The sequence below is a fragment of the Meles meles genome, chromosome 5 (genome assembly GCF_922984935.1).
Source record: "Meles meles chromosome 5, mMelMel3.1 paternal haplotype, whole genome shotgun sequence".
Taxonomy (NCBI): Eukaryota; Metazoa; Chordata; class Mammalia; order Carnivora; family Mustelidae; genus Meles; species Meles meles.
The window spans coordinates 95,759,827-95,787,524 of NC_060070.1; the positions used below are offsets into that span (position 1 = coordinate 95,759,827).

Consider the following 27,698-nt stretch of genomic DNA (forward strand, 5'->3'; position numbering starts at 1 on the left):
CCATTGCTCCGCTGCTTGCCGGGAGCCGGCCCCTCCCCCTGCGGTCTATCTTCCCGTCGCTTTGGATTCACTTCTCCGCCAGTCCTACCTTTCAGAAAGTGGTTGATTTTCTGTTTCTAGAATTGCTGTTTTTCTTCTCTTCGATCTCCCGTTGGATTTGTAGGTGTTTGCAATGTTTAGATAAGCTATCGAGCTGATCTCCTGCTACCAGATGTAGTCTCAGCCTGCTACTTCGCCATCTTGACTCCTCCCCGAGATATTGACATCTTAAGAGAACACTATGTTCTGCATCAAAAACGGCCTCAAATTTGGCATATAATTAGGCATATATTAATTTATATTTTTGGCACCGTTTGAGGTTTCAAATTTTTAAAATAGCATATGAACCTAGCCCTTTAACAGGTTCAGAAAGTTTAAAACATACATGAAAGTCATCTTAGAGTCTCATTATTACATAAAATAATAATTTCAGGTGATATAGTAGCTAGCAAGTATACTTTGTTATTAAAAATATGAGTTTTAAATTATTATCAGATTTGTCATTGTCTTGTTTCCTAATCTGTTTTTGCATTTAAATGATAATTGAATGATCCAATATGTCTGTGATACCTGCTAGAATACCTGACAAGGAAGATGTTATAAATGTTACTTCCCTTCTTTTCCTTTCCCCTGTTGATAATCTCATCTCATTCCGTTTTTGCTCTTCGCTATTAAGGATGTAAATTCCTGACACTACTCTCAGATATGACTATATTGTATATAAAGCCATTTATAAACTATTTTTAAAATAAATGTCCTTCAGTATATATTCTTCTATATAAGATAGTACTATAAATTGCACCTATGTTTTAATTTTTTCCTCTTTTTCAAACATTTCCTTAAAAATTGGTTTGGGAGGGGGGCGCCTGGGTGGCTCAGTAAGTGAATTAATCTGCCTTTGGCTCAGGTCGTGATTCTGGGGTTCTGGGATAGAGCCCCACATCGGGCTCCCTTCTCAGTGTGGAGCCTGCTTCTCCCTCTCTCTGCAGCTCCCTCTGCTTACTTTCTCTCTTTCTGGCAAATAAATAAAATCTTAAAAAAAAAAAAAAAAAGGGTTTAGGATAATCTCACTGCTACTACTGGTTAATTATAAAGTTCACATAGTCTAAATATTTCTAAAATAGTAAGTTCTCTGGAACATAAAATGGTTTGCACATTAGTCTTAGAATACAAGATAGAAGATTTAGTGGTAACATACTTATTACATTGAGAAAGCAGTGTTGATGAAATATTCTTATAGTGTTACAGTATTTTACCCTTTCTGATTGTTTTCTATGATAAATGGTTCTTGAGTTAAAAGGAAATTAGAGATACATAATATTATTTGAACCCAAGGCATTCATTGTTAAATAGTGAAACAGTCTTTGTTTGATAGTTAATCTGTTTTTAAAATTTTTTCTTTAATGATTTTATTTATTTAGTTAGTTAACACAGAGAGAGGGAGAGAGAGATATCACAAGTAGGTAGAGAGGGAGGAGGAAGCAGGCTCCCCGCTGAGCAGAGAGCCCGATGAGATGATGCTGTTGCTATTACAGGCCTCTATCCCAGGACCCTGAGGCTTTAACCTGAGGTTTAGGCAGAGGCTTAACCCACTGGGCCACCCAGGCACCTGGTTAATCCATTTTTGTTTGAATTATGTTCTCAGTATTTATTCATTTATTTCTTCCAGAAAGAATTTCAGGTGGAATTCTTCTAATAAGATGCTTACCTGTGGAGTGGTAGACACTAAAAAATGAGTCTATATCTAAACTAGGATACAAAAAAAAAAAACAAAACACCCTAAAATGTTGACTTTACCTGTAGAATAAGAGCAGAGATTAAAATTACTATTTTCTTATAGTAATTTTCTTGATAATTTCTTTATAGAGTGTCTTATAAGGCATTATTGAAGATTCATTTATGTATTACATGATGTTGAATGTTGTATAAGTTGTATTTTTATAGTGAGATACTTAAAAATGCTGTTTGTCATGCTTTTATTACATTACAGAATTAAAATTCTCTTTCATTGTAATTAACTGTCATTTCCTGAAGACTAAAACTTGACTAAAAGGTAGTTTAATTTTTGTTACAACGATATTAATGAGTTGTTATTATTGATTTATTACTCTGAGCTTTAATTTTTTACTAAAACATCCTTTTGAAGCGGTCTTGGTGTTCAATGAGTAATTTTAAAAAAGGCTTCTTTCTACTTATGGTATATTGAATTAATACTAATCATTTTTTTCTTTTGAAAGGCAAAATAATCTAAAATCTAATATACATCTTATGTGAGTTTAGATAAACTGCAATAGGTATATGCTAAACATTAAATGGTTCTATTCATTCTACAACTGTTCCTTTTTCCTGCTTTGTAAAATAATTTTTTGATTTAGTCTTTTTTCTAGACATTTCTATCCTTGACTTTTCTTTCCAGATTTTGTTTCCTAGCCTGTTTGCCATGTTTCCCTTCTTACGTGTCAGGAAATTATCCTACCTTTCTCCATTTTGGTAAGATGACAATTTATAAAAGAAATCAAAACAATATTTACATATAAATAGGTGGTGCACATTGATTTTTCTTTGTAATTGTACTAAAAGTGTACATGTTTGTCTGTCTATTCTAACCCTTTTGGTTTTCCATTTGAAAGTAAAATGAAATTCATGTTGGAAATTTCCTGATTAGCTTAAGATATTGTTTTGATAGAAGTTTTTTTTTTTAATTGAAAACCATGTAAGTCAGTTTATTTTCTCCCGGAATTTGATACTTCATTTTGACTTTTTAAAAATTCCATGTCTTCTTAAGCAATGTGTAGAAATACAAATGGCTGGCTAGAGTGGCAATATAATTGTAAGAGTTAAGTGATTGTCATGCCTTTCATGCCATGTGTACAGTGTAAATCCACTGTTACTACTCTTAGGTAAATTTTGAATGTGTTCACATGTATCACGAGTCCAAAATGTGCACTGTTTTTACTCACCTAATGGCTTAAATGGAGGACCTGAGAGAGTTTTAGAATAGTAAAATTATTTGTTTTGGTGTTGTAGCCCAAAACTTGACATACAGAAGGCTTTTTTACATGAGCATGCTCTATAATTTTTTAAATCTACCTTTTATTTATCCTTTCAGTTTCATTTATCTTCATCCTTTCCTGTGTTTTTCTGTTTGTTTGGGTTTTTTTTTTTCTTTCTGCAAGTTGCTTAAATATGCATTTGAAAATAATCTTCACAGGCCAAAATTATTGGATTGTACTTTTCAAGGATTTTTTAAATAGGTTGTCAATACACATTTATCAGTGTTAAAAGCAATTTTTAACTCTTCAAACTACAGTATATTTTTAACATTTTTTAAAATACTGATTTTCTTTATGACGTTTACAAATAAAATGAAATATTTAAAAATGTATTTAAACTCAAGATCTTTCACACTATACAATACATTTTCCATGAAGGCCACTGTGTCTCTTATTATGGTTTGTTATATTTTATAATTATAAACAAATGTCAAGAGACTTAAGACCAAAATTAAACTGAGCATATTTGATTGCCTGTTGAGATGTATTAGGCTGGTGAGTAGATGACTAGATATAAACTAGAATACACAAAGTAATCCCAGAATGGGAGGATGGAAAAGAATTAACAGAGGTCAACAAATACTTAAATTTGTTATAAAACGTGTATTGCCAAACAGTGATACCTTTTCTTATGCCTTACCTTTGTGCCCTTTTACCCTTAACATTTTTTCTTAAATTGATAACTTTGAATATGAAAATTGATGAATAAGCTTTGAGGGCAGAAATAATTATCTTTAGATGTCTTTTAAGAAAAAACAAATCACTGAGTTTGGTTATCTAAATATTTGACAGAAAGCATTATATACATCTAGGCAATGGGAATGTGCAAAATTAATTCTGTATCTGGAAGATTAAACCAAAGATATCTGCTGCCATATCAAGTACCTCAACTGTGATTAATATCACTAGTTTGGAATCTGGGCTGAGGGAAGATTATATTGACAATGGAAGTGTCTGGAGTTATCTTCAGGATTCTCGTATCACTTACAGATTTCTAGGTTTCAAAATTAAAAATCACCTCTTACCAGGGTTTTCTGGATCATCTAGGAAAAGGGAATGTATTATATGCCATTGTTTCAGAGGTACATAGGTTTTTCTTTAAAACCAAGTTATTGGATCAGAGGTCAACCAGCCTTTGATGGTGGGAAAACAAGTGAATGATCTTTGTAGCATTTTTCTTTGATACCCTGTTTGCCTTTGATTTATGATGGTCTTATAGTTTCTAAATATGCTGATGTTGAAGCAAAAGTGCAATGAACTATGAACAGTTTGAGTCCCAGCTACAATATATATGCACATACACACACACACACACACACACACATACACACACAAAGATCCATTAAATTATACTCGTACTTTACAGTTGGAAAGCATTAGGGTCCAACATACAGTTGAGTTCTTAAAATTTTAATAGTAGGATACTACTCGAAATTTAAAACATTTTCTGTGTTAATTTTCTGATACATTGTAATTAATTATGAGTTGAAGTAGATCATCTGTTTTTATAAGCAAGAACTTAAGATGATAGTTTTTTTATGGTACTGTAATTTTTGGTTCATATATGTATTTTTCAGTAAGAACTTTTGTTGAGGTCTATTAGAAACATGAACTTTCTATTGTTAGTTGTCTTACGCTGTAAAATGTGTCAGGTGAAGAGAATGTTTGTTTTTAAGGGTGAGTGTTGTTTTCCAAATGCATATGAAAAGCACAGGTTAGCTTGTGAGTCCTAGTGGGACTTTTTAATGTATAGTTTGTTAGAAATCCAGAAACATTCTTTTTTACCTTTTAAAGTGTACAGTTATCGCTTAGTAGATACATTTAATTTTATTCTCCAGATCTTGTAAATTTTGATGACATAGCTTCCTCAGAAAACTTGCTACATCTCACTGCAAATAGACCGAAGATGCCTGGAAGAAGATTACCTGGCCGCTTCAACGGTGGACATTCTGTGAGTTACGCTTACTGTTCTAAAACATAGAGAATTTAGCAGAGCCAGAGTCCTTTTAAAGATAGGAATGAGGGATGATTTAAAACTCCACCAAAGTTTAAAAATCAGGAAGATAAGTGTTATACTCAAGTGGTAAATGGTTGGTTATATTTAGGGAAATATGGGGTCATGTTCATTTCAGAGAGGGTTGCAATGGAAGGTTACAGAATCAGGAATAAAGAGCTGTCCCGAGACCATAACCACAGAACTTAGGGTCAAAAGGGGTCAGAGTATCCTTTTAATCTACCCATCTCACAACAATAATTAGAATTGAGTGGTACATATTCACCTTAGTGAAGAATGAAACATTCTTTTCCTCTGACATAGTGAGGTTTTTTTGTAGTACTAATGCTCTTATCTAAATGTGTAACTTATTTTTATGCTTTCTATACATTACTTGGAATGCTGGTAGTACTTTATTATTAATATATTAGCTCTTGAGCACTACAGCACTTTTAAATTACCAAAGTAGAGAAAATTTTTGTTGCTAAGAAGCAGGCTATTTTTAACCTTCCAGATATGCAAGTGTGGTTATTCAGCATGAAATTATGTAATATCCTGTTAATAATAATGGAATATCTGGAACAGTAGCTACGGAAAACAGTGATAAAAGTTACTTAGTTTATTATCCAAATGTTTATTGCCTTTTCTTTCTTTGGTATTTTCTGCTTCTTGGTTTTAAAAAATCATTTAGCCAACTCAAAGCCCAGAAAAAATCTTGAAGTTACCAAAAGAAGAAGATGGTGCCAACTTAAAGCCGTCTGAATTTAAAAAGGATTCATGCTACTCTCCAAAGGTGAGGGGCATTGTGGCCTAAGATTTGTATAATTTGTAGGATTCTTTGTGAACGCCAAAATAGTGGAATTTTAAATGTCTTCTAAAAATTGTGTTTTGCCAAGAAATTTAAAAAAAAATTCCTGCCAAAAAATTGAGTTTTTTAATTAAAAATTAAATTAAATTAAAAATTAAAGTTTTTAATTAAAAATTAAAATGTTTAATTTTAAATGAGTAGTATAAATGTTACACATTTCATATTTTTTAAGGCATAGATCTGTTTCATTTTCCCGTTATATATACACTCTTTAGGCCAGAAGCCATCATTACATTATTACATATGCCAAAATTTACTCCTAACCTAGCTTGGTGTTCAGCACAGTAATAAGCACTGAATATATACTGGAATGAATGGCAGTGTACATGGATTTTTCCATTTATTACATGGTATTAAGACTCTTCTATTACATAAGATAGTAGTATCCCAACTTACACACATCTTATATTTAAGAAATTCATGTTTCCTCCTCAGATTCATTCCAAGGGCTTTTGGCTCTTCTTCCAGTTCATCAGATACACTTAATCTGATTCTTCTCTCAGTATGTCAGCAGCAATTGAAATTTGATTTCCTGTTACTTTAGTGAAATAATAAAAAGGGCATCATGGGCCATGGATTCATGCCTCTTCAGTGGACTTACTCAATTCCTCATAATTAGTTTTAAGTGAAACTCTTTGGAAATTTTAAGTAATGACTACTGTGGAGGATCAAAGCAGTACCTTAATAGTGCTGATATGTTCTTGCCTCTAGATGCTCCACTCGGCAGACCATTCATAAGATAGCTCTAACAGGTTTTTCTTCTCTTTTCCACTTTTTAAAAATTATTATTATTAGTCCTTTGACATTTCTCACATAAACTCCTAGTGATTGCAAATTTATTATCTGGTTGTTTGCTCATTTTACCAGTTGTGAATATCAAACTGGTTTTTGAATTTCCAAAGTTACCATTTATCTTGAAGTATTATTTTAGTTATTTATCTCCTTGCTATAAATTTTTTCTGAACTCAGACATAATATAAATAAAATAAGAAAATTTTCTGTTATGTTTTTCAGCCATCTCTGTACCTTTCAACACCCTCAAGTGCTAAACCAAATATGGCTGCTTTTTTAACTCCATTAGACGTCAAAGCTAAAGTAGAATCAGATGATGGGAAAAAAAATCCCTTGGATGAACTTAGAGCTCAGATTATTGAATTGCTCTGCATTGTAGAAGCGCTGAAGAAGGATCATGGGTAAGTAGCCCTTGCTTTATTCTCTGAAAATTACTTAACACGTATGTAAAGAATTCTTTCAAATTCTATCAAGTAGAATTGAGTAGAATTCTATCAAATAATCTGCCAGATTTCTTGTATAAGCAGATATGTTTCCAAAGAAATTTTCCTTAATAGTGCTTCTGTCCTCTCTGCAAAAAACTCGAGTTAGAAAACTTGTTGTCATAGGCTTATTATGGGAAAGGGATATATGTACCCATAATTCAAGGGTAGAAATCTTCTCTGGTCAAACACATGGGTTAATCAGTCTTAAAAATATTAGGAAAAGTTACATTGTATTTTGGGTCTGGAGTGTATCTATATGTATATTTCGTTTTCAGAGGGACTGGATCACTGTCTCTGTTAGGGTTGAGTTTGGTGTGTAAATAAAACCAAGGAGTTGGGAATAGGTGAATCTCTAAGGCCATTCTTTTAATTCTGAAACTTTCTGATAATACTGTATGGTGAGGTCCTAAGTGAAAGTTAGGGACTTTTTAGTGAAAACAAATGTAAAAGGTCACCTACTATAGCTCCTCTCTCTTTTAACTGAAAAAGTAAAGGTTCAGAGAGGTAAAGCTATTTACCTAAGATCATACAGTTCTTAAAAAGCAGAGCTAGAACTGAAAACATATTTTCTGTTGGTTTAGAGATATTTTTCTAAAACTGTTATCATTTGAGCTTTAAAAGCTGTTAACATTAAAAAATAAATAAATATAAAAATAAAACTTAACATTTTAAACATAGTCCTACAAAGACCTAATAGGTAAAACAGGTCAAAGATCAGCTAATCTAACTGAAGAAAGGGTGAGGGTTCAGGTGCTCTTCCCCTGTAGCCTCTAAGATCTCATAGGTTATAAGATCAAGCTCCATGTCTGGCTCCGCACTCATTGGGGCATCTGTTTGAGATTTTCTCCCTCTAACCTTCCCTACCATGAGCATTTCTTTCTCTGTCTCTTAAAAAAAAAAAAAAAAAAAAAGATACTGTGATTAACAATTGATATATTTGTAGTTGCAGACCACTTTTACAGACGTGTCCCTTAGGTAGAACCAAAAAATTTATCTTGAGTGACTACTTAAAATATATATTTGCATATATACATATATATATAGAGAGAGTGTGTTTTTGATACATGATGGATCTTTTCTTTATCCTTCATGTGGATATTTTTAATAGATTCTGCAGTGTACACATTATAAACTGTAAGTTCATTCATCTAGTAAGTATTTATTGAGCACCATCCATGCATGAATTAGAGAATGCTCCTGATTTGTTGATTTTGACATTTTACATTTTTGATACCAAGTCTGCTATTATTAATGAACTGATAATTACATTTACAAATTGCCTATAAGTGCTCTTAACGTAGCTGTAGGTTGAATAAAATATTTATGATTTATGTATACATATCAGATATTTTAGAAGTCTTTGAAAAGGTGTTTTCAAAGTCTTATTTCCTTTGGGAAATGAAATGGATGGCAGATTTTTTAATCTGAAAAATAAGTGCATCACAGGAGAATGAATAAACATATACTGGTGTGTTGATACAATGAAATGCCATACAGTGTACAGCAATAAAAAATGAATGGATTGTGGCTACATGTGTCAACATGAATCAATCCGAAAAAGTGTTGAGGGCGGGAAAAACAAGTTAGAGACATGCATACAGTATTATTTCATTTACATGAAGTTTGAAAGGCATATAAAATCAAACAGTGTGTCGTTTCAAGATACATTTGTCTATGTGGTAAGTAAAGCAAAGGAAGACTGAAGAACTTTTCCTGTAAAGGAGAGGAGGAAAGTAGGATTGTGGGTCATTCTGGGTATCAGAAGTACTGGAAATAATATTTTATTTCTTGAGCTGACTTGGAATTCTTAGGTTTTTTAATAATTTTATCGCTATAGCTTACAAATACATAGTCTTTATGCATTATTAGAATCTAAAACGTTTGGAACAAATCATTAAAAAATTAAAGGGTTAAAAAAATTGAAGGATATTGACGTGGAATGATTGACAGAGAAATATATTAGTCTCTTTAGTTGAGAAGTTACAGAACAAGATAATATAGTTTGATCTGTTTTTGTAGAAAGAAAACAATGACATAAAAATTTTATATTCACAAATGTGTTTTTGAAAATAATGAAAATTTGATAATAGGATAAATGTTTTAGGAATAGATCCTTATTTAGATATAATTTAAATGTATAATAAACTCAAAATAATACAATAATTAGAAAAAGAAAGCATTCATTTAGTAGTAACATTTTAGAAATACAAAGTTAATATTTTAGCACATTTTCTGTTATATACCAAAATAAGCTCTAGATAAATTTGAGTTAAAAATTTAAATTATAATTTAAATTGAAACAGTAGAACATTTATTCTTAATATAAATAGTTTTATAATCATTAAAACCATAGAAGAAACTAGTTTTGAAACTACAGAATTTAAAAGTTCCTTTCTTTCTCATATAGTCTTTCTTCCTGAGCATTTTCATGCATTTTTCAATCTAATACTTCTATAATACTCTTGAAGAGACTTTTCCTAGCATTTGTCCAAAAGCTGTGAAAATGTCCCTACTCTTTGAGAAATTTTTATCAATCAGTATGGCTGTTTTCTTTAAAAAGTTTTTCCTGTATTTTGGTATGTCAGGTAACAGAGATCCTGTTAACATTAGTCAGATATATTGTTTAAATGAAAGACTTAACAGTAATAAATTGTTTGTTTGTAGGAAAGAACTGGAAAAACTACGAAAGGATTTGGAAGAGGAGAAGGCAATGAGAAGTAATCTAGAGGTAAATCATTTCTTCTAACATTGAGATTGTAGTCAGCATAAACTAGATGTGTTTTTCCATCTCTTCTAGGTGATTGGGTTCACTACAGTTATGCTGTCCTACTTAAGTTGGACACTCCCTGCTGCTTGATAGCCATTTAATTAATCTCTAGTTGACTCCCTATCACATTCCGTTCATTCGTGAAGCAAATATTTTTGAGCGCTAGCTCTCTAAGGCAGTGTACAAGAGGCATAAGGTATACATTCATAAATAAAATGAACATGGTTCTGGCCTCATAAGAGCGTATAGTTCTAAATCTTTTACACTTTTGCTTTTTTGAACTATTTCTCTTTTTTTTCCACAGTTAAACTTTTTTCTTTTTAATACTTTTTTTTTGTTTGTTTGTTTGTTTTTGGCCTGGAGGCAAGGGTGGTGGTGGTGAAGGTGGTAATGGTGGTGAAGGTGGTGGTAAAGGAAGGTGAAGATGTAGATTTGTTGACTTGATGTCTCACTGAGCATTTACTTCTTAACTATAATATCATCATCATCATCACTCTTTTCTGACGTCTGACAGTTTCACTTATTTTCTCTTGCATTTTTCCATTTGCACATACTTTGGTCTTCATTTGTATTCTTATTTTCTGCATATTTCAGGGAAAGTGTCTTCTGCCTTTTTTCAGAGGCTCTTCCCATTTCTGTACTTAAGTATTTCATACGCCTCCCTATTTTTACCTTGCCTTATCTCTTACCCTATTTCTCTTGTTAGCATTGTGAAACAAAGAACGTGGGACTTCAAAAAAAAACTTGAGCCCCTCTTCTGACTTATACTATGTGTCAGTTAGGCTTGGCACCTCCTGTACATGATCTCAGGAGACACACGTAATAACTGGTAAGGATTATTGTTCCTATTTTAAGGATGAGGAAACTAGGGTTTAGAGTGATTAAATCAGCAGTTAGACTGAAATTTTTAACAGAAACAGCCAGACTTCAGAACTTTGCTCTCAGGGATTAGGTGACACTGTTTGAACTTGAGGAAGTCACTTAATCGCCTTTTAGCTTTAGTTATTGAGATAATGTATATGAAGGTCTTTGGTAAATTATCAGAACCCCATTCTTACTCTTACATCTGATGTATCCCTTTTATTGGCACTTTCCATTTTTTCATGAAAATATTCAGTATTTCCACTTTTTAAAAAAACCAAACCTCCCTTGCAGATCCTGCTGCCTTGAGTTTCATTTACTACAAAATAAACAACTAAAAAAAAAGAAAGAGTACATCTGTGGTCTCTAATTCTTCACCTTTAATTCAGTTAACAACTCTTACATTTTAGGTTTACTGAATGCAACTCCAGTGTCTCTCTAGTTTCTACAGCTTTTCACATTTTTAAAACTATTGCCGCTTTTTCTGTCCTGATTTATGTGATATGGCTTTCTTTTGTTTCAGTCCACTTCTCAGTCTCCTCTTTCTCTAAGTAAAATGTTCCTTCAGAACTGCCTTGGCCCTCCTCTCTTTTCCTACTTGTGCCCTCAAGCATCATGATTAGCTCTTGTGCCTCTCCCATCTGAATCTGATTCCTTTTTCCAGCTTCTGTCCTATTTCCAGCTGCTTGTCTTTCTGGATGTTCCACTGTGATCTTAGAATTAGCATGTCCTCTTTAATGTTTATCATTTTCCTTTCCTGCTTTTCTGACTCTCTGTTTCTGTTGATCATTCCATTGCCTTTCAAGTCTTACAGACATGGTACTTCCATTCTAGTTCTATTCACATTCAGACCTGTTAGCTTTACTCCATCACTTGTATCTATTTGTTCGTAGTATTTTTGTCCTCTTCCCATGCTCTTTATCTTCTGTTTAGCTGTTTAAGTTTCTCTCATTCTTATCTCAAATTAATCTTTCTTTACTTAGTTCTTTTAGGAACTTTCTGTTACTTGCTGAGTAAAGTTCAGACTTCTCAACTTAGCATGTGAGGTCTTTGATGTCTTGGTCCTAGTTTATCTTTCTTGCTTGCTGATCCTCAATTGTCCCTCACAGTTAATTCATCTGAAATTTGCTCTTACTGTATTTTCTTGGATTTTCCTTTTATCTCATCTTCTCATGCATAAGTTCTACAGATTCTCAGAGCTTACCTCCAGCAGTCACCCTCATTAAGTTAGTACCCATCTTTCTATGACTTAAAAGTAATTTTGTCTTCTTCCAAATTCATGTCCTTAATTTTGAAAAGCATAAATAAGTAATTTTCTGTCTTATCACTGTGACATTATGGACTTATTTTTCCCATCCTCTAGACTGTAAGACCATTTGAGGGTGTCTGTTCTATCTTTGTCCATAGCTCTGAGCAAAGTGCCATATGCATATTAGATAGCTAATAAATTTTTATCAAATCAAAGAATACATATTAAAAATGTCTTAAATTCCCAATATGTAACACAGTAGAAATTCAGAAATTAAAAATAAGTTTCTTGATTTTTATTCTTTATATTGTATATGTACACATATTCATATAGGAAAATAAGGTGATATAAGCATAAGGAACTAATACAGTGTTAAATTTCTATATATGATTTAATTTGTCATAAAAATCATGGCGAGGCAAAGGAATTATTTCATTTTTGAGGAATTTCATTTGATTCAGTTTTTTTAGCAAAATCAGCTGTTTCTTAGCCTTGTGCTGATTTGTATTAGTTTTTTTTTGGTTTTTTTTTGCCTAATGAGGAACGTTTGACCCTTTTATTTATAAAAGCACACTTAATAAGACAGAGTTTTAAGATCATACATTGAAAGGAGAAATTATATTTCCCCAAAGATTAAAAGTAGTACTTTGAACATACAGTATTAAATTATATTGAGGAATGATAAAAGGACTAAAGATGAATAATGAACATAAAAGTGCTAGAAGAGAAACTCTAGCAGTAAATATATTGGCTTGATATCTATATCTATGTGACCGCAGTGTGTAAGGAGTATTACTGATTGAATGCAGGGTTATTCTCCCTATTCCTTGTTTCACCAGTGTCTCCCCCCCCCCCCCCCCCCCCCGCTTTTTCTTTACATCCTTGCTCATTAAAATTGGTGTAGTTGGTTCATGTATCTTTGGAATGGAGATGATAATAGCACATGATTCTGAAGATTGAAGTTACTTTGTCTCAATCCAGGCTGATGACCAAGACTTGTCCCAAGCCAATGCTGTTAGATCCTAGAATTAACAAACCATACTTGAATGGTTAGAATCCCTTAGGAGATGGTGAACATACTGAAATTAGACCTTTTGACTGGCAAAGTGCTTATTATTTAAAAATGAATTATTTGTCAGAGGTTAGCTATAGCATGTATTATTTGTATGCAGCATTGGTGATAGGCATGATGCTTTCAAGAGGTGAGGCCCAAATATTTCCACACGCAGTGAAAGGTCAAAGATCATCAAAACCTTATATAATTGGCAAGAGTAGAAAACTGGACTTCAGAGCCTTTGACCCAATCAATGCAAGTTCTGTACCACTTGCTAGTGTGGAACACTTGGTATGGTATTGAATCTTGTGTTTCAGCTTCGTGATTTGTAGTATATCGGAATTAAATAACCGTAGATATTGTGAACAGGTTTTGAGTTTTCCTAATTCTCTTAAGTTTCTTACATTGTGAATTTCTGTTAAGTGAAGGATGTCTTCTGCCTAAAGGTAGAAATATTTCCAACAAATTGGCTGAATCTTAGATATATTCCTGAGTTTTAAGAAGAATTTAATCTAGAACATACTGTTTACAGATGAAAATGAGATCAAGTGAGGTTAAGGGATTTGCCAATTTCACGTACATAGTAAGTGAAAAACATAGGACTAAACTGGTCCTTTATTATTATTATTTTTCAGTTCTTTACTGCCCCCATCTTTGTTTAAATACAGGTACTTGTAAATCTCTTAGTTTGGTTTTAAGGATTCTCTTGTTCTTTGGAGGGCAGATTTTCAGTATTTTTTCACATACTCCCATTTATTAATATTGTTCCAGCTGAAACAACTGTAGTTGCTGTTTTGTGGTTGTCTTCTGCTATTTAGGAACTTGTACTGTGATGTGGTCTTCTGTTAAACTACTATATTGATCACAGCATTGGAAATTGGATTTTAAAATGGAAATCAAAATCTGGAGTCTTCAAAGTATGATTGGATCTTAATCACATAGGGTAAAATAAACAAACTTGACTAAAGATATTTTGTTTATTGTCAACTTATGTTTTATATCTTAGGTGGAAATAGAGAAGCTGAAAAAAGCAGTCCTGTCTTCTTGAAATGGCATGGCCCTGTGTTCTTAAGGTTCCAGGGATTCAGAAGCAACACTATGAACTTCAACTGACTTGTTACTTAAAAATAACAAATGCTGTTGTCCTGATAAAGAAATATGAGTATTTGAACTATAATCTATAGAAAAGTAGGGAGAGGGTAGTTTTTTTTTATATATATTTTGTTTTGCCAATATGAAAAAAAAGAGGCCTTATTTCTTATGTGCTGGAATTGCAAACTTTTTTTTTTTAGTTTGCTTGAACATACTACTGAATCTGTATAAAAAGGAAAGAAAGTTCACAATAGTTTTTTTTTTTACTGAAACTTGTATTATTTTTAAAGAGATCTATACTATAAATATGGTGATATCTTTACAAATAATCTGTAAAATATACTATTTGAGAGGGACAAATTAGCTTTATAGTAACTATAGCCACTACTTTTCCCATAATACATAAGGGAGATAAACTTTGTATATAAATATATTTTTTACTTTTAGCTTCTTACCCAGGATTACACTGTTGTGCCTGTTTGTTTGCAGTGCTGTTTATACTGTGGGTGATGAAATAGGAGTTTCCTAGCTATAAACCAGATTATTCACCCAAGCATATAGTAATAACTAATGAAACAATCAAAATAACTTAGAATATTTTATATTGCTTGCACTGTAGGATTCATAAAAGGAATTTAGTTAAAATGTATTGGATTGTTAACTGTATTTGGGAAAATATGAGCTATATTTTAAATCCGTTAGGTTGAGGAACTAAAAATGTCAGTTTAACCCTTAACTTGTGCCTAGAAACTACAGCATATATAATATGCAAACACCAGCCTTATTGCTCTACTTTTCTGCTTATTTTACAGGCTCAGATATTATTCATTTTGTGATCTTGTGATTGAGTTCTTCATGCTCCTCCCTCTGATTTTTAATAATGGTAATATGAGGAGAAATTCAGTGTGAGGTTTCATACTTTGACAGATTATCATTATGTAAATACTCAGGTTTTACAATGTGTAATTGACCTAAAAGACCAAACTAACTGATGGAGATGTTTTAAGCTATAATTTAGGTACCAGAGTGTTAGTATATCATAAAACATTAACAGTACAGCTTACTTAAAACCAAACATAGTTGACCATATTCAAAATGCATTTTCACAGGATAGATGAACTAGTTTGTTCAGAGTCACTTATGAACAGTTGAACGTTTTAAAATGTATCTATAGATAACATGTCTTAAAATATGTGGGTTTGTGTTAAAAATAGAAAAACTGACTTTCATTTATAAAAAAAAATAGATTTTAAGCTTTATTAGAGCAGACTTTCAGATTTTGAGTACCACCTATCATGCTTCCGTTTTGTGTTATTTCAAACAACCAAACCAATATTTTCCCTTTAAGTTTTAATATGATATACTGAAATCTCATGTTAATGAAATTTTGCCATGTCGTCTCACATATAAGAGAACTGAAGTAGAAAATAATAGGAATTCCAGGAATTACTCAATGTTAAATTCACAATTTACATTAATGCTTTGGGGGAAACTTGATTGTGCATTGAGTATGTACATTTTAACTCTTTAAAGTCCTTGGGCTTTTCTGATGAGGTCACTACTGAACGAAGTTGTTTACTCCTAATGTTTTTAAATGACTTGTCCAATGAGTTCCTTCTTGCTAAAAAAAAAAATTAGATTTTATTTTCTTTTAATGTAAGTCCTTAGGTAAAAATGAAAACATTGTATCCTAGAAATCATTCTCCAGCTTTCTGACTGGAACAACTATTAAGTGACCCCTCTTCACCCTGATAATGGGGTGAGGGAAGTTTCCAGCAGACTTCGGACTGTTCTTTAAGTTTTTCTTGGTCATTTTCTCACTAGTGCATAAAATGAAGGTGGTCATGAATGCTGACACACATTTAAAGTATCTGCTTTGTATACACCTCAGCCAGAATAGAAATTAAAGTACTGTGTTTCTATTAGAAAATTAAAGTATTGTGGCTCTATTTTTTTGCCCTTGATCAAAAGGTAGAGTTCCGAAAGCCAAACGCAAAGGGAAAGAAATGATTACTTCACTCTAGCAGTTTACCAGTATTTGCTCTTGATATGGGAATTTTATTATTTTTTATTCATGAAATTCATATCCCAAAATGGTATATAATGATAATAGCCTTTATTTGGGGATAAATCATTGTTTTTTTCTATGCGTGAGTATAAATGGCAGACTAGAGAGGAACAGCATGGAATATGTCATTGCCAAATTATTAGTGAATGTATTTTTCAAGTTTGCTGTTCTTTGAAACACATATTACTAGTTTTCCTACTTGTATTTCAGTATTGGAAGTATTGTGTGTGTGTGTGTGTGCTTGTGTGTGACCACTAAGCTTTAGTGGTTGGTCTTACTATAAAGCTGTTACCTCTTTACAAAATCTAAGTCTGAAGATAGGAAGAGAATAGGGATTCTCTTTTTTATGCTTTACTGTGATCACAGGGGAAAAAAAAAAACAAAAACCCAAGTGCTCTCTTGAGTTGTTGGTAAACATTTTATGCTTGCATTTAAACTTGAAATGTATGAACAGAATAAGACAATCAGTTAAATCAGAAATGAGAAGCGTGAAAAATTTAATGGCCTTGTTTTGCTGTAGCAATAAAATGACCAAGTGCAATGACTTGATTTAATAAAATCATCTTTTAAAAGTTGCTGCTATGAATATTTGTAGCCATAAAATTCTACCCTTGTTTTCGCCTGACTTGCCTTCAGTAACAATTATGTAATGCAGTTGGTGTTGTGGTATTCTAACATTCCAAAAAAAGGAAAATAAATAATAATATATATGTGGGGAAACTCAAAATAGTATACTTCACTGACTTGTTTACAGGTGCTGTAAAAAAGCATGCTTCTCCCTCAAAAAGAAAAACAATAAAGAATAGTATTGCCAGTTTTGTTGGTCTTTATTATTTTTCATTAACATCAGCATATATTTATTGCAAAGTATGATGAAAATTCTATTACTCTGAGTTTTCCAAACAAGGGAAACAATGTAAATAGTAAAATGAAAGCCATTAAAAGTTCTAGATCCATGTGACTTTTACTGAACCTTTGTGAGTCTGTTTTTCCCCTGGAACTATGACATGATCATTTCTGCCTCACAGGTTTATTGGGATAATTTGAAATGATTTATACAAAGTACCTTACAGAGGCACAGAGTGGATTTTTTTTTAATTGGAAGCTTCTGTTCTACTCCGCTATGATGTAAATTAGATGGATAAGATTAAAAGAAGGGCACAGTACTTCTCCCTCTGTTTTTGAATATGCCATCTCTTTCTTTTGGGGAAGATAACTCCTTACATTTGCATTATATTCAAATAGAACTGCTACCATCTTAAAGATTCTGCCTCCCTGACTACCAGAGAGTACTTTGCCCAAATTGAGTTCCTGACTTAGAGACTGAGATTTTAAAAATTTGAAAGAAAAAAAAATTTTTTTTGAAATAGAATGCACTGGTCTTAGCATGGGAGCGCTTTTAGTTAATAGTCTGTCATCTGGAAAAAGCTGTGATTTGGAAGAACAGATCTTTAAATAGAGCATTAAGAGATGGAAACAGTCCAGAAGGGTTTAAAACAGATTATAGTCATTCCTAAATCACAGCTATCCATCCAATGCTTGGTTTCTTAAGCATAAACTTGCTCTTAAAGTTTTTGGGTTTCTGATGTCACAACTGGAAGTTCTGGTAAAATAAAAAAACGAGAGTCCAGAAGACATCAAGTCCCATGTACTCTAGATGAAAATACGCCACATACACAACTGTAGGCTTTTTAGAAATCCACCGGAAGATTTGAATTATGGAAAAGGAATAAGACATCAGTATGAAGTAATATAGAAAAAAAAAAATGTGGCAAGTCATTTAAGTTACAAATGTAGTTTGAAAATTTCTACATGCTTCTTACTGGCCTTGATAAACACCAGGCATAAATTAAGCCTTCCAGGTACAGGATGGTAAAATTTTAGATTACAGAATTTTATTTTTTATTATTATTGATGTGGGAAACAAAGGCAGAAGGAAATGTAGATAAAATTAAATGTCCTTACAACCTGCAGCCCACTGACAAGTCCTTGAGGCAGGCAGAGTAGAAGTTCCTCCAGGAAGCTCCTGACTGTCCTAATGTTAATGCTTTGCTAGAGGGAAAAACAGCCTTGGTTTGAAGGCTTGACAAACTGCAAGGCCCTTGGTATCCTGTGAGTCTTCTTTAGCATGTGAAAATCTTCCCGAAATCTCCCTTATCTTTACTTCCCCCCCATCCAAAAGCATAGAAAATCAGCTGCTCCTCAGTCCCAGGGCAGCAGCTCCTTCCTGTCCCTGTGCCTTAGTAAAACCCTTTTTGTACCAAACACAGCTCTAACAAAGATACTTTCTTGGCGGTTGACTACAGAACCTCACCAACATTCCAAAACTACGTCATTGGTTTTTGGATTATAGAATTTTGGCATTTGAAGGGACATTGAAGAGGTTGAACAATCCAGTCTCTGTGCAGATGGTTTTATATGAAAATAGAATTTGCAGGTTTAGTCTTATTCTAGGAAATAAAAGCAGATAGCACTTTAACTCAAATGAATCTATTTGGCTTTATTACTTGCCAGTTAAGATTTAGAGAGTAGACTGGGTCTTGGTGTTAAAATTTGTTTCTGACTACTAAACATTATTGCTTTCATTTTGCCACTAAGACTTTTGTTGTGAATATGCTTGTATATAAGGAAAATAAATTTAGAAATAGGTATCAGTATTTTTTGTATAGAGCCAATAATCTTTTCTATCACAGAAGGTGTTGTGGTTTTCATTTTGCAGCTATTGGGTGGTATTTTTCTCCTGTCGGGTTGCAAGTGTTTTTTATTAGCTGCATTTCAGTTCCTAAAAAATTGTGTGAATAAAGTTATTAAAAGTAACTCATTTTTAAAAAGTGTACTGAGTAACTTAATCCTTCAGTGAAGAAAATTACTTCCTTTAACATTTCATTATTTCTTAAACAGTAATTGAACGGAATGCAAATACAATCCAATATGACAGAGCAATGACATTTTACTTCTCATCTCCCTTGAAACTGACTAAAAACAAATAGGATGAAAAATAGATTTAATAGATTAAGGAAGAGATGTAAAATGAAAGCATCACTCTGCAATAAGGAAAACAACCACAATTTATAATAAAAAAAATAACCTCCCAAATGCTTTGAGGTTTGGAACAAAATGAGGGACAGCCTGAAGACTGACCTGAGCCTCCTGAGAGACCCTTGTCAGATGTAAATTCCTCTGAAATGCTTATCTGATCATCTTGGGCCCAAATCCTGTACAGCAGAATGGCAGGGGACGTGGAACTGAAAGAGAAGCCACACTAACTGTAACTATTCATTTGAAGGTTAAAAACCAAGGGGAGGGAGACCTGCTCTTAGGACAGAAAACAGCTCTGATGAGAGGGTGTTTAGGTAACAGATGGAATTAAAGGGGCAGTTCCCTCCCTTGTGCTCCTCCCCAGCTAGTCAGCAAGTAACTGACGGCGTTCAAAGGTGAGTAACCAGACACCGTACACACAAGGACCTTTTAAGATGCTTGTGCTATATTCAGATGCTTAAAACATCCTAAAACAAAGGCTTGATCCTGCAAATAGAAGCCTGTGCCACCCAGGCGCCCCAAAGTGGTCAGTTTAATTACCCTAAGGTTAACAGGAAATGTATCTTTACTCAAAATAGGCATCATGTCAAATACTGAGCTAATGTTTGCATTGTGCTTACCATGTTCTAAGCACTGTTGCAAGTAACATTTGTCTGTCTGTCTCATCTATCCTGTATCTCAGAAATTGTATTTAATAGGCACTATTGTTACCCTGCACAGATGAAGAAACAGGCTTGAGAGGTTAAGCAACTTGACCAAAGCTGCTGGACTAGAAGAGATGGAGCTCAACCCAGACAGGTTTTGAAGTCTGTGTTCTTGACGGTATGCTCGCCCTACATAGATAATGTATGGGAAAGAAGGAGCCTGAATTGGGAAAGTCTTCTGTTAGTTCGTCCAGTCTTTGTAATCCTTTATATTATCTATTAAATTTTTTCATCAGTGCAGGAGTTAGACTAGATAATTTACAAAGTCCATTTTCATAGTCTGTTTAGTCTGTTTAGATTTATTTGTGTGATGTGGTCACACGTTAGATTTTAAGGAACATTCTCTGTTTCTTGGTGTACATCTTTGCAAATATAAGTGGATTTCATGGCTTTTTCAGGCCAGGAGGGAAAAGCCTTGCTTGGCTCCCATAAAGAAATGACCACTAGATGGCAGTCAAAGCTCAGTTGCTTCTGTGTGTCTTGCGTAAACCACAAAGACTTGTAGAAGGGGCAAATAAAATCTTTGGGCCCCCGCCCTTTGAATTCACGCAGAAGTGGGATACAAGCCCCACACTTTCCTAGCCCAGCCATTTCCGCTGAATTCCACATGATAGAATGAAAAGAACTGAGGCCTTGGAATCCAAGAGCTCCATCTTTGAAAACTGGCTCTAAAAAATGAGTAGCTGTGTGAGCATGCACATCACTCAAATCTTGTCTCTTCCCTGATATCTGAGGAGATTTTAAAAAAAATTACTCCTACAGCTTAAAGCCTTTCCCTCTTCTTGTACTCGGAGAGAAAGGAGGGCCCTGAGCACTTTGTATTTATTTTTTCCCTGAGCAAACGTTCACATCACAACCAAAACCATCTTTCGCAGCAGCAACCAAACCATCTTTCTCCTGCTTATAGAGACCATGAAGAAGGCTCCTCTGAACCCCAGGTTGCTGTAAGTGTTCTTCAGCTCTTCTAACACGTTATCTGCGGTTGTCTGTCTGACACGTATCTTGCTTCTGTGGGAGCTGCTTGTCTCTCCATTTTGTCCTGCGGTGTGTTCTATATCAACCAGGCCAAACAGAACAAATCTCCATGGGCACTGAAGAAAAACTCACAAAATCGTGAGCTTGTGCTGTGGGCTGCTTATGGAGCTTTTGATAAAGCATCTCTTTTGCCACTTCTCCCTTCTCCCCAAGGGCCTAGTATACTTGCCCCAGAGTTGGAGTCTGGCATGACAGCCCGGAGCAGGCAGTCACTGGAGAGTCCATGGTGCTATGACTATACCTGAAAAAGCAAATCTAGTTTCAGCTCAAACTCTAAGCCTAAAATGACTTTCTCCCCAAAAGGAAAAAGGAATTAAAGCATCTGTATCATGGTGATGACAGGACTACAGGGTCACAGAAGCAGGGAAGAGTAGTATTGCAGAGAGGGCAGGGTCATCAGAAAGACTTGGAGAGGTAGTACCCACGGTGTGGGAGGACGGAGTGAGGTAACATCAGACAGACAGATCTTTCCATAACCGGTAGACCGCAGTCAGCCATCTGCAGGGCACTTCCGGGAGGAGAACGATTGCCTGAGTATCAGTAGATAAGCGCTCAAGGCTTAGACAGTTGTTTTGAGCAAGTGACAGAACTAGAGGTTATCTATGATTCTTCACAGTGATAGAGGTCCTGGAGTGTGAAAGAACAAACAATGTGGCACATGAAAGTATTCAGATGTAGAAGGAACCATTTCCTTAATCTTATGAAGTATATCACCTATCCCACGGTGGCAGTGAAGGAAATGAAGAATGAAAGAAAATAATGTATATATTAGGGACGCCTGGGTGGCTCAGTGGGTTAAAGCCTCTGCCTTCGGCTCAGGTCATGATCCCAGAGTCCTGGAATCAACCCCCGCATCGGGCTCTCTGCTCAGCAGGGAGCCTGCTTCCTCCTCTCTCTCTGCTTGCTTCTCTGTGATCTCCGTCTGTGAAATAAATAAATAAAATCTTTTTAAAAATGTATATTTTAGTCCGTTGCATATATCAATACATGTATAATGTAAAAACGCTTTGTGCTTACTTGATTCTATCTTGATCTAAAACCCTTATTCCCACTGACGGCAGGAAAAAAAAGACAAAATTTATCATTCAAAGCCAACAGTCTTATATGGCTTACATTATATGTATATAAAGTAGCAATTAAAGTTCTTCTCAAGCTGTTTCCCCCACTCACAGGTCTTTGTTCTTAGTGTGGTGTCTGTGTGCAGGGAAATTAGATGCATCTTGGTAGTAGGAGGAGGTGAGACCTCAGGTCTGTGCACTGTCCTTTGAGTCTTCATTGGTCCCACGGCAATATCTTCATTGATCCCATGTCCACTGAGGTGCTGCTCATCCTGACGAGTTTCTCATGGCATCGCATTGATAGCACACTTGGTTCCTCCCCAAATGTCCAAGAACAAGTCTGATTGCAGCACTGCCTCATCTCATGCTGATTTTTCCAGCAGGTCTTGAAGCTTCCCCCAACTAAGGCATCCACAGATTTCTGGGTAAAGTTATGCCCAGGCAGGGAAGGAGAGATGGTTCTCTGACGCTGAGCTCACTACACGCTTATTTCCTTTGCTTTTACTGTTTATTGTCTTGGTTCAACATTAAGCAACATGCCGGGCACCCCATGAGACCCCTCAGGTTAGTATGAAACTCCCCATGACCTGTGTGGGGGGGAAACAGGGCTTTCATCCTTCGTTCTTGGGTCTCAAGTGTAGCCGTGTGCTCCTGAGCCCCTTGCTTCCCTTTGCCCTTTGCTTCCCAGGCAAGTATAGATTTAAGAAGGTACTTCTATCTCATGTCTTGCCCTGCTCTCGCCCTCTCTCGGGCCCCTCCTGTCACAGAAGGAGAAGGGCTCTGTATTCCTTTCCCATTGCTTCTGTGATCACCACAAACTAGCGGCATAAAACAAAGTAGTATCTTACACGCTGGAGATCAGAAGTCTCACTGTGCTAAATCAAGGCATTGGCAGGGCCAAGTTCATTTCTGGAGCCTCTGGGGGAGCAATTTTTCCTTGCCCTCTCCAGTTTCTACAGCCTGCCTGTGCTTCTTGACTCCCTTTCTCTGTCTGCAAAGCCAGCAATGTTGGGGTCAGTCCTCACATTACCTTCCCCCACCCTTTTGTGCAGTCGCATCTGTCTGCGACCCCGATGTCTTCATCTCCTCCTTCCACTTTGAAGAGCCATTGTGATGCCACTGGGCTCACCCTGAGAATCCAGGCTAACCTCCCCGTCTCAAGGTTCTAACTTACCACATCAGCAAAATCCTGTTTGCCACCTCTGGGAACATATCCACAGACTCCGGGGGTTAGGACATCTACATGGACATCTATGGTGTGGGGAAGAGAGGTAATTGTTCGTCGTCCTACAGGTTCTCTGCTTCCTGTCAGACGGACTGAAATGTTCCTATACCCCAGCCCCTTCCCTTCTGTTTGGTGTAGTGTCGGCAAGGCCTCGGGAAAATTCAGTTCACAAGTGAGAGAAAGTACGGTTTTAGGGGGTGTATTTTAAAAAGTCATCACCAGTTTGAGGAGTGACTTATTCATGGAATTCTGTCAGAGTTGAGACTTCAGGGTGCTCTACAATTCCTTTTTCACCTGCATAATCCTCTGAGGTTTAAAAAAAAAGGGGGCGCCTGGGTGGCTCAGTGGATAAAGCCGCTGCCTTCGGCTCGGGTCATGATCTCAGGGTCCTGGGATTGAGCCCCGCATCGGGCTCTCTGCTCCGCAGGGAGCCTGCTTCCTCCTCTCTCTCTGCCTGCCTCTCTGCCTACCTGTGATCTCTCTCTCTCTCTCTGTCAAATAAATAAAATAAAATCTTAAAAAAAAAAAAGGACAGAACAAAGAATGCTTTGCATATTATTTCATGTATAATAAATAGCTGGCCTGGCCAACTGGACACTACCTTTCTAGAGACTCCCAGGGGTCCCCCCAGTAGAACCCCAAGACTGGGGTGCCCCAAACGGGAAGTTCGACATAAGTGAAAATTTTCAGAGTTATCACTTTTAAAACTGTTTTGTTGTTTTTGCATTTTCTTTCAATTTATTTCTTTTTTTAATTTTATCGTATGGCGTTTCCGCCGCTGGGGAATAATGGGTATAATAATGGAGGTAAATGGGGGCGGCCTGCAGACGGAGAGGCAGAGGACCCGGGGCTGGCAGGGGCGCCTTTGCACTCCTGCACTGCAGGCTGCCTGGGAGTCACGTGCTCAGCGTGGGCCTTGGATTGCTTCCTGCAGAGCTACCTCTTTCTAGGCTCTTCTCCCTCCTGCCCCTTCCATCCCTAGAGCACAGTCAGAGGCGGCAGGGCTTCGTGTAGACTCTGTGATCTCTGGTGCCACCGGCTTTGCCGGTGCGGGCTGAGCCTTTCAGAGATAACTTCCTAGTGTTGCTCCCCTGGCCCTTTCAACGGTTGTGGAAATCTCTCATTTCCTAGATTAAAACCCTCCGTACTTGGTATACAAAGAGTTGCTTCTGTTTTCTGAACTAAATCCTGACTGAACGTTGTTTTGCACTCTTTTTTATTTAGAAAATGTTGCATTGTAAAAACTTGGAAAACAGGAGTCTAAAAAATTTCCCACAAACACAGTAACCAGAAAAGAGATAACAATTACAAATATTAAAAAAAATTAAGTATATATCCATGTGGCATAGATATATATGGGATATTTTATTACTTGATATTTTATTAATTTTTTTCACATCATTAAACATTCCTCAAAACATGAATCTACATCTACAATATTATATTACATTATATTATATGTTATATAGAATCTATATAATCTATATATAGATTCATATCTATATAGATTCTATATCTATAGATATATATCTATATATAGATAGATTATATAGATTCTAAGATTAGATAGATATAGATAGATCTAGATATAGATAGATTATATATAGATTCTAAGATCTATAGATCTATAGATTCTAGATTATCTATAGATTCTTAAATATATATTCTATAGATTCTATATTTATAGATTCTATCTATTATAGATTATATAGATAGATAGATTATATTATATTATATTACAATATATTATATTCCATTATATAATCTATATATATAGATTCTATATATATATATCTATATATAGATTCTATATCGATTCTATATATACAGATTCTATATATAATCTATATATAATCTATATATAATATCTATATATATTATATATTATATATATATAATCTATATATAATTCTATATATAATCTATATAGAATCTATATATATAGAATATATATATATATAGAATCGATATAGAATCTATATATATATATAATCTAGATATAGAATCTATATAATTATATATATAATTAAACATAGATTATATATATCTATATATTATATAGATTCTATATCTATATATAGATTCTATATCGATTCTATATATTATATATATTATATATATTTATATATATTCTATATACTCTATATATACATATATAGATTCTATATATTATAGATTATATGTAGATAGATTATATATATTATATTATATTACAATATATTATATTCCATCATATAAACCCTAACATATGTTTAACTAATTTAATTGTTGGATTGTTAGGCATTTACATAAATTTCTGTTTTTCATTTATTACAAGGCTGTGATAAATCGTCTTTTACATGAATATTTAGATACATCTCTTATCCTTAAGATAAAGACCTAAAGGTGGCATTATCAGCTGAGTTAATGGTATGAAAATATTTAATGCTTTAAATACATGCAGCCAGAGTCTTTTAAATAAATTGTACCAATTTATACTCCCTACTTCTCTCTTCACAAGGCTTACATCAGTCTGCATGGGCTCCAAGTAAGCTGAGCCTCCGTTCCTGGTTTACCCTGGGTGATAAATCTATGGTAGCCATAGCAATAGATGACACTAATACAAATCCATTAATACACACCCACGGTGAGGCAGGAAGAAGAAAGTGAGACTAGGGAAGATCTAATGGGAGGGATGCTTGGGTGGCTCAGTCAGTTAAGTGTCTGCCTTTGGCTCAGGTCATTATCTGGGGGTCCTGGGATTGAGCCCTGGGTGGAGCCCTTCACGGGGTCCTTGCATGCAGAGTTCCCTGCTCAGCAGAGAGTCTGCTTCTCCCTCTCCTTTTGCTCTTTCCCACTGATCATGCTCTCTCTCTCACTCAAATAAATAAATAAAATCTTAAAAAAATAAAAAAGACTAATGAGAGAATAATAGAGAGTAGTAAGCTATTAGCTCTGCTCTGCTCTGCTCACCCCTCCTGACCCTCGTGCGTTGTTCCACATGAGGCTTTTCCATCTCAGGAGAGCTTTTGTCTTATGAGGATGAATTCTTTATTGTGAGACAGTGAGTTCCTAAGGCTAACAGTCTGCTAGAAAACTTTCTGTTCTTCTAGACCCTTGTGAAGACAGATGAGATTCACAAGCTTTGATGCCTGATATTTAGAGCACATCCCAGTGTGATCTGTATTTGCTTTTCTAGTTTTTCCTTCTGTTTTACTCATGCCCCACAAGGCACATATGCTCTGAGCTGTACAACACCAGTACAGTGATGGGAGAAATAGTGATAGTAATGGTAGTGGGAGTGGTAGTAAAGATAGCTAATGCTCATAAGGCCTTAGGATGTGCCAGGTACCCTTGGAAGAGATTTTAAACGGATTAACTCTGACAATCCTTTGAGGAGGGTAATATTATCAAATCCTGTATCTGGCTGCATGTAAACACACACACACACACACACACACACACACACACACACACACACCCCCAAAGCCACAGTACAGTGTAATTTTTTCTCATAATGTCATAAAACAGGAGGCAGTCAGCCCAGCACTTGTGTGAACTGCTCAAAGGAGGTATTGAGAACCACAACTTCCTCCATTTCTGTTTTGCCATCCTTAGCATATGGTTTTCATTCTTGATTTTACAGAAAAGGTATTGCATCTGAATCCCAGGTAGAAGGTGAGAATGCCTTCTTTCACATGCCTGCGGAATCTGCTCCCTGATTTTCCTTTCTTTTAATGGGAAAAAATAGGACCTTTCCAAAAGCCTCCTGCCATGACTTCAGTTAACATCTCATTGACCAGAGCTTGGTCACATCCCCAGCCCTAGTTGCAAGGGTCTGTTGGAATGCACGCATTTTAACAGAGCCCATCGCAACTCTGAATAAGATCAGACAGAACTTTTTAAAAAAGGAAAACAGTATAAATATTGGATGGACAAACAGCTGTCGGCCACATCCCACCTACAGATGAGCAAGCTGAGGAAAGGAGAGATTATAACTGGCCGGGTTTTCATAGCTGGTGTGTGATGGAGTAAGCATAAATGTGCCTTTTAGAGAACCAAACTCTGGTGCAGTGGTTTGAGGATCCCTCCACAGTTATTTTGGTTCAGAAGGATGTGTTCATGCACAAACTTGATTTCCTGCGGGTTTAAGGGTTTGTTGTGTCTTTACAGCCTGTTTTAATAGTCACTGTTTGAGGACCCCCTAGACACCTCTATGACACTAAATTGAATTAATAAGAACTAAAACTTTCTCTTACAGAAAGTTTTGCAAGACAGGACCTACAGACAATGCAAGGAGCAAAGGCTAGGTTACATGTCAGTATTTTTACTCACTA

The 27,698-nt window shown here is 35.1% G+C and overlaps 2 protein-coding genes across 2 annotated transcripts in view; both read left to right on the plus strand.

Annotated features, from left to right (window-relative positions):
• LOC123941788 (CD2 associated protein) overlaps nt 1-17,135 on the plus strand; it is a 143,162-nt gene extending 126,027 nt beyond the window's left edge. The window contains exons 14-18 of the mRNA XM_046005507.1: nt 4,931-5,043; nt 5,777-5,878; nt 6,968-7,146; nt 9,895-9,958; nt 14,168-17,135. Of these exons, the coding sequence (XP_045861463.1) occupies nt 4,931-5,043; nt 5,777-5,878; nt 6,968-7,146; nt 9,895-9,958; nt 14,168-14,209 (500 nt within the window). The 3' untranslated portion in view covers nt 14,210-17,135. The remainder of the gene's footprint in view (nt 1-4,930; nt 5,044-5,776; nt 5,879-6,967; nt 7,147-9,894; nt 9,959-14,167) is intronic.
• Nucleotides 17,136-19,596: 2,461 nt separating this feature from the next.
• Nucleotides 19,597-27,698, plus strand: part of ADGRF2 (adhesion G protein-coupled receptor F2) — a 57,479-nt gene continuing 49,377 nt past the window's right edge. Inside the window, exon 1 of the mRNA XM_046006833.1 lies at nt 19,597-20,182. The gene's annotated coding sequence lies outside the window, so the exon portion shown is untranslated. The remainder of the gene's footprint in view (nt 20,183-27,698) is intronic.